Here is a 13,021-nt window from a genome sequence, read left to right on the forward strand (position 1 = left end):
CACCAAAAAGGAGAATTACAGACCAATATCCCTGTTAAATATGGATGCAAACATTCTCACCAAGATACTAGCCATAAGTATCCAACAATGTATTAAAAGGATTATTCATCAGAACCAAGTGGGATTTATTCCTGGGCTGCAAGTTTGGTTCAACATCCGCAAATCAATCAATGTGAAACACTACATTAATAAAAGAAAAGACAAGAACCGTATGATCCTCTCAATTGATGTGGAAAACTTTGACAAAATACAGCATCCTTTCTTGATTAAAACTCCACAGTATAGGAATAGAGGGAACATATCTTAATATCATAAAAGCCATCTATAAAAAGCCCACAGAGAATATCATTCTCAATGGGGAAAAACTGAGAGCTTTACCCCTAAGGTCAGGACACAACAGGGACTTCCACTCTTACCACTGTTGTTCAACATAGTACTAGAAGTCCTAGCCTCAGCAATCAAACAACAAAGAGAAATAAAAGGCATCCAAATAAGCAAAGAAGAAGTCAAACTCTAACTCTTCACGGATGACATGATACTCTATGTGGAAAGCTCAAAAGACTCCACCCCAAAATTGCTAGAACTCAGCAATTCAGCAATGTGGCAGGATACCAAACCAATGCACAGAAATCAGTTGCATTTCTATACACTAACAATGAGACAGAAGAAAGAGAAATTAATGAATCGATCCCATTTACACTTGCACCAAAAACAATAAGATACCTAGGAATAAACCTAACCAAAGAGGTAAAGGATCTGTACTCTGAAAACTATAGAACACTGAAGAAAGAAACTGAGGAAGACACAAAGCAATGGAAAAATGTTCCATGCTCATGGACTGGAAGAACAAATATTGTTAAAATGTCTATGTTTCCTAGAACAATCTATACATTCAATACAATCCCTATCAAAATACCATCAACAGTTTTCACAGAGTTGTTACAAATAATACTAAAATTTATATGGAACCAGAAAAGGCCCTGAATTGCCAATGGAATGTCGAAAAAGAAAAACAAAGCTGGAGGTATCACGTTGCCTGATTTCAAGCTATATTACAAAGCTGTGATCACCAAGACAGCATGGTACTGGCACAAAAACAGATACATAGACCAATGAAACACAATAGAGACTCCAGAAATAGACCCTCAACTCTATGATCAACTAATCTTTGACAAAGCAGGAAAAAATATCCAATGGAAAAAAGACAGTCTCTTCAATAAGTGGTGCTGGGAAAATTGGAAAGCTATATACAGAAGAATGAAACTGGACCATTTCCTTACACCATACACAGAGATAAACTCAAAATGGATGAAAGACCTAAACGTAAGAGAGGAATCCATCCAAATCCTAGAGGAGAACATAGGCAGTAACATCTTCAACATCAGCCACAGCAACTTCTTTCATGACACATCTCTGAAGGCAAGTGAAACAAAGGCAAAAATGAGCTATTGGGACTTCTCAAGATAAAAAGCTCTGCACAGCAAAGGAAACAGTTGACAAAGCCAAAAGACAACCTACAGAATGGAAGAAGATATTTGCAAATGTCTTATCAGATAAAGGTTTAGTATCCAAAATCTATAAAGAACTTATCAAAGTCAACATCCAAAAAACAAATAATCCAATGAAGAAATGGGCAGAAGACATTAACAGACCTCCAAAGAAGACATACAAATGGCCAACAGACACATGAAAAATTACTCCACATCATTTGCCACCAGGGAAATACAAATCAAAACCACATGAGATACCACCTCAGATTGGTCAGAATGGCTAAAATTAACAAGAAAAGAAACAACTAATCATCATGAGGATGTGGAGAAAGGAAACCCTCTTCCACTGCTGGTGGAAATGCAAGCTGCTGCAGCCAATCTGGAAAACAGTATGGAGGTTCCTCAAGAAGTTAAAAATAGAGTTACCCTATGACCCTGCAATTGCACTACTGGGTATTTACCTCAAGGATACAAATGTAGTGATCCGAGAGGCACGTGCACCCCCATGTTTATGGCAGCAATGTCCACAATAGCCAAATTATGCAAAGAGCTGAGATGGCCATCAACAGATGAATGGACAAAGATGTGGTGTGTATACACACACACACACACACACACACACACACACACATGGAATATTACTCAGCCATCAAAGAAGAAGAATGACGTGGATGGAACTAGAGGGTATTACGCTAAGCAAAAAAAGTCGATCAGAGAAAGACAATTATCATATGATTTTACTCACATGTGGAATTTAAGAAACAAAATAGAGGAGCATAGAGAAAGGCAGGGAAAAATAAAACAAGACAAATATGAGAGAGGGAGACAAACCATGAGACTCTTAACCATAGGAAACAAACTGAGGGTTGCTGGAGCGGAAGGAGGTTGGGGGATGTGGTGGCTGGGTGATGGGCGTTAAGGAGAGCACGTGATGTAATGAATACTGGGTGTAACATACAACTGATTAATCACTGAACTCTACCTCTGAAACTGATAATACACTATGTTAATTGGTTGAATGTAAATGAAATAGAATATTTTAAAAAGGTACAAACTTCCAGTTATAAGTAAGTACTAGGGATGACTAGTAGCTAACCATGCCGCATGATACATAGCAAAGTTGTTAAGGGAGTAAATTGTAAAGGTTCTTATCTCAAGGTTTTTTTTTTTTTAATTGTATCTATATGAGAAGACGGATATTAACTAAACCTCTTGTGGGGATCATTTCACAATATATGCAAATCGAACCAGCATGCTGTACACCTGAAACTTATACAGTGATGTATGCCAATTATTTCTCAATAAAACTGGAAAAAAATAGTCATTGTGTGTTCCAGCAATTAGTACAACTTAAGGTTGAAGCATCCAATGTCAAGGTAAAGACTAAATCACCAGGCCTAAAACTTCCTTCCTGTAGGTTTTAAGTAAACTACATGCTTCTCTCTTCATTATCGTTGCCATCTACAGGGTTTCCGGTTAATGAACCACATTGCGGGGTGGGGAGCGGGGTGTGTGTGTCTTACGGTCTTACAAACAACGTGAAAATCCAAGGAGAGAAGAGTTTAAAAAATAATTTCCCTCCTTGCCTCGCCCCTTTCACCTGGCCCTTTTTCCTTGTCTGGGTTCCTTTTTATGTGGGGGAGCAGCTGATGCCGATTGGAGCTGTTACTTAGCATTCTTCCTGCTTCTGCAGTTTCGAGCCCCAAGTGCCAGGATCTTGCACTTCAGGCACGTCTGCCTTTCTGCTAGTGCCGGGCTCTTCATTCCTCTTTGCTAACACTGGCATGATCGCACTTTCTCTACCCATGAGTGCTCAGGCTTTTCTCTTACTGTCAACCTCCTTTAAACCTCAGATGAACATGTGTGTTCTCCATTTCTCACTCTGATGTTTCTTTTTCCATCAGCCAGTCTCTGCCTGCAAGTGTTTCAGCCAGGCACAGCCGCAGGGGAGACGAGGCAAGGTGCAGCAACCCACCCAGATGGAGGGGCTCTGCATTCAGACGGAGGGGCCGCTGCCCACAAACAGGAGCACCTTTTGTTCTTACCGTCCTTGCTGATTAGCCATGAAGTGTGCATGCGAAGCTACGTGAGTGACGGAGGCAAGGCAAATGCAGCAAAGCAAGTTTTAGCCTGTCAGGTCCATTAGACATGCCCCCCGGAACAGAACAACTGTAACAAGACGACAACGTGAAGAATACAGCTTTTCTCTGTGACGCTTCACCATATCGCACAGCTGCTCACCGGTGTGTGCAAGCCAGGGTTTAAGTTTGGTCATTTTCTTGGGACTCAGTGAAGCCAACCTCTGTCCTTTGGTGAAACCTGATAATCCTTAACCAGGGATATACTGAACTTCTCAGTGCTTAAATTTTCCATAAATGCCAGCTTCTGATCGCTTCAGATGTTCTGGTGATTGGCCTCAAATAAACGGAAAATTCCAATCTGAGCTGGCTCCAAATATACCGCAGATATAGGCTCAGACATCATGACCGCTAACACAACCTGCCACACAGAAGCAACGGGGAAACACAAACTCCCTTTTTGCCAAGGGAGGCAATGGGGAATTTCCCGGGATCAAATCCTCTTTCGACAATGAAATATTAAATGTGCAGATATATAAAGACTAAATCTAATTACCAAAGTTTTGATTACTTGCTCCCCAGTATGGATTTAGGTGTTTGAAAATAGCCACAAATTGCTTTACCAAAGTCAACCTGGATAGCAAGAAGATGCCAGCACTGACTGGCCCTGGGCAAACCTTCCTATGTCACAGGCTGACGGAAATGAAGCTGGAGCACGAGAAATGAAGCAGTATGTCCTTTCTCTAGCCCTACATGAAATAACAGGATAGCTACTTTCTCCCCTTTCCACTACTCTAAAGAGAAAAGGATGAAAATAGACTGTGAACGAATTAAAGAAAAATTATAAGGTTAAAAGCCAAAGAAGAAGGCAGGCACCAGCAGAAGAGAGGCAAAGCGTGTTAATAAATTGGCTTCAGGGGCATCTGGGTGGCTCAGTCATTAAGCGTCTGCCTTTGGCTCAGGGCGTGATCCCAGGGTCCTGGGATCGAGCCCCACATCAGGCTCCTCCGCTATGAGCCTGCTTCTTCCTCTCCCACTCCCCCTGCTTGTGTTCCTTCTCTCACTGGCTGTCTCTCTCTCTGTCAAATAAATAAATACAATCTTAAAAAAAATAAAAAAATAAAACGAAGTTGGGATCTGAATTCCAGACCCAGCTCTCCTGTGCCTTTCTTCAACTAAAAATATTGGTTTCAGTTCTAAAATGATCCACTAAAGGCAAAATTCTATATAAACTCTCTGCAAGACTGGGGTATAGGACTCAAAACTCCTATTAATCTAAAATGCTTCTAAAATAATGCAGTTACTAAATGGTCTAGATTCCTCAACAAAAGTTACATTAGATTTTGTGGAAAAAAGTATTTGATGATATTTCCAACTTTTCGGGGAAACCACTGAGACTTGTCTGTTATTTCTGAACCAAAAGAAATAGTAATGCGAATTACGACCCACCATATCCTGCATCCTCTTTAACAGGGTACTAGAAAGTGCCAGTTGGTCGAGTACCATGGCAACCAAGCCCTGCAATTCTATCTCCAGAGGTAGCTGAAAGGCAGTCAGAGCCATCTGTATTTGTGGACTCCACAGACCCCGTGTTTTGCACCCTTAGCATAAGGAGAATGAAAGCAGCCGCTACTCTTAGAGAAGTAAAGCAATGGAGACAATTAAGTCACCATATTAAGTGTCAAAAGAAAATATTGACTCAGATTCAATAAAACACAAATTAATCAAAATATGCTTCAATCATTACAGAATCTGAAATCTAGTACTTAGAGGTTCATGAAAAGTAATTACAGCTGAAATATTTGTGTATATAGAGAAAACTTTGTATGTTGTTTAAAAAATCTAGGGGCGCCTGGGTGGCTCAGTCGTTAAGCGTCTGCCTTCGGCTCAGGGCGTGATCCCGGCATTCTGGGATCGAGCCCCACATCAGGCTCCTCCGCTGGGCGCCTGCTTCTTCCTCTCCCACTCCCCCTGCTTGTGTTCCCTCTCTCGCTGGCTATCTCTCTCTCTGTCAAATAAATAAATAAAATCTTTAGGGGCGCCTGGGTGGCACAGTGGTTAAGCGTCTGCCTTCGGCTCAGGGCGTGATCCCAGCGTTCTGGGATCGAGCCCCACATCAGGCTCCTCCGCTATGAGCCTGCTTCTTCCTCTCCCACTCCCCCTGCTTGTGTTCCCTCTCTCGCTGGCTGTCTCTGTTGAATAAATAAATAAAATCTTAAAAAATAAATAAATAAATAAAATCTTTAAAAAAAAATCTAATTTAGTTTTAAGGCACTAAAACATCTAATCAGTAAAAGGGAAGATACAGATTTGCCAAGATTTCATGTGTCATATGCTTAGAATAACATTTATGGAATTCTCAAAACAGTAAAAGGCTTTCGACCACGTATTTGATTAAAAGGTCAGGGAACTTCGAGTTTACCGTCCCACTCTTTCCGAAGCTGAGCCGTGTGGACCTGCCCACTAGAAGCAGACAGGGAGAACTGGCCTGTACCGCACGGAGAAGCAGGCAAGCTTGTGTGCACACTCCGATTCCTTTCTCACTTAGGAGTTTTCTAACCTTTAAGTTGATCAAAATTCAAAACAAAACAAAGCTGGACAGAGGGCGGGAGAGGGAATGAAAGAAGAAAGGGTCTATGCAACCTGCACTTTCAGGAAGACGAGGATATACTTTGGCAGCACGTGGAATATCTTTTAACTGTCCTGCGGCTTCTGCCCTCATAGACCATGCCGTCCCAGAGTAAACACAACGTGAAAAGTGTTCTTTCGTATTACTCCTCGCGAGCACTGCCATCTGTGAAGAGAAACCACGTGCTCCGAGAATGACTCTTTGGCTGCCTGTGCACTTCCCCACCATGGCTGTCCAATCAAGTCATCAGAATAGAGAACAGGCTAACCATTATACTCTGCCCTGAAGGTTTCCAAAATCAAGATGCATTCTTCCTACTGAGATCATGCTTAGGAAAATAGCCAGATAATTGCCACAAGATAATTATGATCTGTAATTATTATTGGTGGTGATTGTCAATGACGCACAGGGAAGAATACAGCTTGATTTTCAAAGCCTAACCCTGAAGAAGCAAGACAATCAAAAACTTGTTTTGACTAGTTAAAATGAACCAATATGACACAGAAGTCACAAAAGAAAAATCTCAGAGGGGAAAAAATATATCCAATTGGCCTGAATCAGCTTTTCTCAAATACAAGTTACAAGCTCAAACTGCAGGATGGTTCAAGAATCAGAAGGCTAGGCCAAAATTCATGGCTGAAGATGGACTCCGGAAAGGAGTGGGACCCTGGGCCATTCAAGTCTCTAAGAAACAATGAAATCTGGAGTCTGCTGTACCTTCAGGTACATGGGACGGCATCATGTGGAATCCCATTTAATGCAAAATTGATACCACGTGACATACAGATGGACAACAGAGACTAGACAAAAGTCATATTTACAGAGTGAATAATTAAAAGTACCCACCTTTCATTCTATAGATTTCTGGTTCAGGTTGTTCAGCTCCAAGGTGGCTCATACTCTCCTACTGGAATGCTCCTGGGCTAATTCAGCTCTAGGCTAATATGATTTGATGAATTTTAGACTATGGTGCAGATAGTCAATTATGTAGTTAGCTTTTAATATGGAAAATACTTCAAACCAACTTTGGTAACATTTAATCTCTTTTAATTTAGGCCTTATAAACCCAACTTTGAAAATTTCAAATAAACGAAGATCCCATTTCAAAAAATGAATTGTAACAACACAAGATGTATGTGTCTACATTACCATGAAAAAAGTGTTTTTCAGAAACGTATCTCAGGATGCCTGGATGGTGTAGTCGGTTGAGCGCCCAACTCTTGGTTTCAGCTTAGGTCATGATCTCAGTGTCGTGAGATTGAGCCCCGAGTCAGGCTCCGCATTCAGTGGGGAGACTGCTTGAGATTCTCTCTGACTGTCCCTCTGCCCCTCCTTCCTGCTCTCTCTCTCTCAAATAAATAAATCTTAAGAGAAAGAGAAATGTATATGTTACAAATACATTTTACAAAAATGGTATTTCAAAAATATCAGGAAAGATGCACTCACTTTTTCTACTTCATTCGTTAAAATCACCTTCTATTTCATTACCATCGCCATATTCCACCACATACAGGCCTTGCTCAAAATGTTTAAAAGAAATCCTGAGACTCGGCCTGAACCCAGTGGAAAGAACACAGGGTAAAGCTAGATATGCTTTTTGCCCAACACATTGTCTGCCCAAACTATTAAGATCTTTCACATTCCTGGAATTACCTTCTAAGATCACTAAAGTAGGACAGTCAATAGCTCCATTTCACCCTGGGGCATGAAGACTACAGTGGTATCTTTCATTTGTAAATAAATGGGGTATATTTTGTAACAAAAAATAAATAAATAGAAGAAACATTTGAAGGCATAATTTTATTAGGTTCACTGCTGGAGGAAAGGGAATCTCAATATATCCATTCTTTTTCTCCTTTGTTGAAATCTAAACAGCACCCTGCTGTATGCAAAAGATTCAGTAAAAGATAATTTTTGGTACATTCCTGAATAAACTAAGTCTCTTGCCTAAGCCTACTTTTCATTTCAATTGTGAATTTGCTGAGCAAACCCTTTTCATCACTTTATGTAAGTTAAATCTCAGTCATAGCTCTCTGTTTACCCTATCAACACAGACAGATACGCATATCAAACTTGGGAAGCTGCTCTGCTTCACTGCTCACAGAAGGTGGGGGCAAATTAATCCAAAGTATAAGGCTGACTGTAAATGAAATGGAGTTTACTATATATAGCAAACTATATGTATTTACTGTGATATATATATATATATATGTAATTTATTTAACTTGATATACATTACTATATTCTGTTAGCCTATTCATATTTCAAACAACGTATTACAGGTGTCCCCTTTTAAGTCATTTGTAGCTTTCCTTAAAGACTAGGATAGCAATATGCTAGCAACAGCATTTGACAGGAGACAAATATTCCTGATGCCAAATAATGACAAAAGCACTCACCTCTTCAGAGAATATTTTACTAGAGAATTTCAAAGCACTCATCGGCATCTCACTTTCTATAACTGGATAAACACAATAACAAAGTGGATGTCAATAAAACTCAAATGGCGGACAGTCAGGAAAAGTAAATTTTAGTTTCAGGATGATTAGTGACTTCTAAGGAACCAAATTTTATCCCCGTTGGAAAATATGCCCTGTGTAATATGAAAAGTAAGTTGTTTTAGAAGGGTTTCATAGAAGATGTTAAAACACAGGCATAGTCTCAAGTGGTCAAAAAAAAAAAAAAAAAACAAGAAATTTGTTAATGTCTTAGCATTTAATATCTGCAAAAATGTGATTTAATAAGCAAGCTGAAACATGGAAACTGTGTTTAGATTTGAAATGTGTTGTCAATCTGAAATCATTGTTCAATTGTCTATCAGGAGACCACACCATTCTGCCTGATCAAGGGTATGTGTGCGAGAGCAACTGTGGGCCCCTTTGCTGTTCTGCCCGGCCCCTCCCCCCAAAAAGGCAAAGATTCCAATGACAGCATATTAACTTATAAAGTGTTCCAATATAATGATTGGATGTATCAAATGCAAACATTTTTTTCCTTTATTCTCCAAATTTGGCCAAATTAAATATTGACTACAAAAATCCTGCCCAACAGCAGTGATCCCCACAGGATTGCTTCAGGAAGTCCCTCTGACACTCTCTTGCCTTATCATATTGCTCAAAACAATGATAGGTCCAGAAAGAGGCCATCCTATCTTCTATCAATCAATTCAAGAGTTAGAACTGAAGTAAAAGCAGTTAGAGCAAAAGAAACAGACACACACGTCTTCAAACACACCCACACAATCATAGCAACTCTCATATCTGACAATGGCTGAATTTCATTCCAAGCAGATAATTTAATGGTAGCTTTGCTATTAAAAAAAAAATTCAAGTAAAATGCTCAAGCATATTTCAACATAAGGGAAAAGGATATTTCAGTACAGGGGAAAAAGCAGCTACAATTTAAAAATTTACTGCACAATGAAATCAACATTAACTCTGAAACAGACACTGAAAGTGTTGGCCTGTGGAGACGAAGGCCTGCCATGTGGCAGGGAGAGTGAGTCAGCCCTGGAACAACCTGATGGCACTTTCCATCCTCCCACACCTGTAACTGCTCGAAAACCACAGACTTGAGTCATGGCTTAAGAATATTTGATTTCAACAATAAACTTAAGGTATAACATAATTTTTTACTTTTCCTCTGAAAAATAGTTGAAGAGAACACAAATGATTCAAAGTAGAGATTTACGTTTTAGGTGAAAAAGTACCATAGCCATATATATTTGCTTTAAAAAAACTGATTATGACAAGCTTCAGGTAAAAATCATTTTTAAAGGGTCAATTTTTCATTTACATGAAACCAATACATCTTATTTACACATATATGACTCAATTTTTATTCAACTTCCTTCATATAAAATGTGTATTTTAACTGGTATATAATTGTTATATACTGTTTTTACAGAAACACTAAATATCCTCTTATTCACTGGCAGTTTTGATGGTAATATTGGTCTCCACATTAAGAAATAAATATAGTTAAAAGCTCAGTGAATAACATAAAGATGAAAACCCAGTGTTAACACCCTGTCTAGGGCCACATCAGTTATTCACGGAGCCAACTGCTTCATCTGCATAAATTATAGCTGCAAAAGACACAAAGCAAGTATGATTCTGAAGACCCTGAAAAAAGAGCTCTGACTTATGAGACATTAACCACTGCTTAATGGTGCTATTGATGTTAAATTCTTATACCGGGTTCATTTTTTTCTTTTCAAAAACACTGATTTTTCTAGTAATATTTAACTTTAAAAAGGTATCTCAGGTCTTTAACCCTCAGAGAACTGGTATATTTAGGCAACCGACCAAAAAAATAATCAGGAGCATGTATCTTTGTCCAAAGTCTCCAAAGGGTTAAAGTGCAGAAATTGTCTATCACCTGTTATATAAGGCACCCTATTCCACTTTTTTCTTAAAAGAAACTTTTTCTTTGGTTTCTTGTAATTTTTCAGTGAGTCTATCCTTTGTTTCTTCCATTTTCTCTGTAAGAAGCTCCTTGGTCTCTTCCATCCTGTCTTGTAGATACTCCGTAACAGGAGGCGGTGTCGACATGTAGCCCCGACTACGCAAATACTTCACAGTGAAGGAGGTTCCTCCCAAAGTCACCGTATAGCGGGCGGGTGTTGCAATCTGAGGAGCAAAGGAAACACAGGCGGATTAACAGCTGATCATGACTACCATCATTAAGCAAAAACCTGAAATTAAAATTGTTAGTAAAAACCAAACAGTATAAATTACTTTTTTTTTTTTTTTAAAGATTTTATTTATTTATTTGACAGAGATAGAGACAGCCAGCGAGAGAGGGAACACAAGCAGGGGGAGTGGGAGAGGAAGAAGCAGGCTCATAGTGGAGGAGCCTGATGTGGGGCTCGATCCCATAATGCCAGGATCACGCCCTGAGCCGAAGGCAGACGCCCAACCGCTGTGCCACCCAGGCACCCCCCAAACAGTATAAATTACTTTATTGCTTCACCAGGCTTACGTAGTTACAGTCTAGATGGTTTTCCCTCCTAACAAGGGATCTTATTCTGTAAACGCATCTTACAAATATCTGTCCCTTAGACACTGACCCAAGGATTACAGAATATTCTCGGTAGAGGGGCGCCTGGGTAGCGCAGTCGTTAAAGCGTCTGCCTTCGGCTCAGGGCGTGATCCTGGCGATCCGGGATCGAGTCCCACATCAGGCTCTTCCGCTATGAGCCTGCTTCTTCCTCTCCCACTCCCCCTGCTGTGTTCCCTCTCTCGCTGGCTGTCTCTCTGTCACATAAATAAATAAAATCTTTAAAAAAAAAAAAAAAAAAGAATATTCTCGGTAGAAGCAGTGGAGCCTGTAACCACGTGCTAGTGAATCTGGACACAGGCACCCTGGGAAATGAGAAAGATGGTCCAGGACCAACAACAAACATGCTGATCTGTGGACACTGTGATTCTAGAACTAAACCAGAACCAAACTACTTGAAATGGTTAGAGGCCAGCATGGGCCAAATATTTATTCTTTACTGAATTTAGTTTAGTTTCACTTCCAAATCCCTTCGACTTTTCCAAGGCCTTATGCTACCTTCTCATTACAATCCACCCCGGCTCTGAAATCCCAACTTAACTTTGACCAGAGATTTAAGGACCAAAGCTGAGCACTAGATGAACTGGTCAACGAGCAACACAAAAGCGGAGCGCAACTGTATCACATAGCTTCTGTGTTAAATTCAGTACCAAAACTCTTTGAAGAGCTGCCTATGCTCTCCATATTCAATTTCCCTCTTCATTTTTTTGAATTTACTCTAAGCCTCCACCCCCACCTCTCATAACAGTCACTGAAGAGGCCTGTGAACCATCAGAACTATGAAGCCAGCGGCCGCCTCTACTCCTTGGAACATGTCCTGCCTGGCTGCCATGCCCCCACCTCCCTGGTTTCCTTCCACTTCGGAGGCTGCCCCTTTCCAGTCCTTCCTGCCCGTTCTTCCTCCTGTCGCCTACCTCTGGACACTGTGGGGCAGCATTCAGTCCCTGTACTCCTTCTCCACCTACCTCATTCCCTTGGTGGTCTTACCCCATTTCAAGTCTGTAGTGCTATCTGACATTAATGATTCTTAGATTTCCAGACTGAGCCTTTTCCCTAAATTCCAGTATGTACAACCTCCGACTTATTTCCACCTGCATGTCTAAGAGGATCTTAAAATGTCATTTGTTCAAAACTGATCTAATGATGTTCAATGATTCCACCCCAAACCTGCTCTCTCAAAGCTGTCTGCATCTCAGGAAATGGCAACTCTATTCTTTTATTTATTTATTAGAGCATGGGGGGAGGAGCAGAGGGAGAGGGAGAGAGAGAATTCCAAGCAGACTCCCTGCTGAACAGGGAGCTCCACGTGGGGCCTGATCTCATAAGCCTGAGATCATGACCTGATTTGAAATCAGGAGTCAGACACTTAATGGAGCCACCAGGGCGCCCCCACCACACCGAGCACAGAGCCTGATGTGGTGCTTGATCTCACGACCCAAGATCATGACCTGAGCTGAAACCAAGAGTTGGAGGCTCAACCGACAGAGCTACCCAGGTGCCCCGCAACTCTATCCTTAAGTTGCTCAAGCCAAAAACCTAACAATAGCTTCAACTCCTTTCTCTTGCATGCTTGATGTTCAATCCATTAAAAAACTCCACAGCTCCATCTTCAAAACACATCCAGAATCCACCTACATCTTATGGGCTCTCCTGCTACCACCTGGGTCCTGGCCACTACCAGCTCTTACCCATACCATGGCAATAACCCCTCCTGCTAGGTCTCTGGGCTTTTTACCCTTGCCCAGTTATATATATATAGACTG

The 13,021-nt window shown here is 40.7% G+C and overlaps 1 protein-coding gene across 1 annotated transcript in view; it reads right to left on the bottom strand.

Annotated features, from left to right (window-relative positions):
• Positions 1–7,978: 7,978 nt before the first annotated feature.
• The window catches only part of MIMS1 (mitochondrial inner membrane scaffold 1), a 39,380-nt gene continuing 34,337 nt past the window's right edge, over positions 7,979–13,021 (bottom strand). The window contains exon 4 of the mRNA XM_045815152.2: positions 7,979–10,828. Coding sequence (XP_045671108.1) covers positions 10,595–10,828 — 234 coding nt within the window. The 3' untranslated portion in view covers positions 7,979–10,594. The remainder of the gene's footprint in view (positions 10,829–13,021) is intronic.

This window comes from Ursus americanus, chromosome 30, assembly GCF_024610735.1.
Source record: "Ursus americanus isolate L20-20 chromosome 30, mUrsAme1.1.p, whole genome shotgun sequence".
Taxonomy (NCBI): domain Eukaryota; kingdom Metazoa; phylum Chordata; class Mammalia; order Carnivora; family Ursidae; genus Ursus; species Ursus americanus.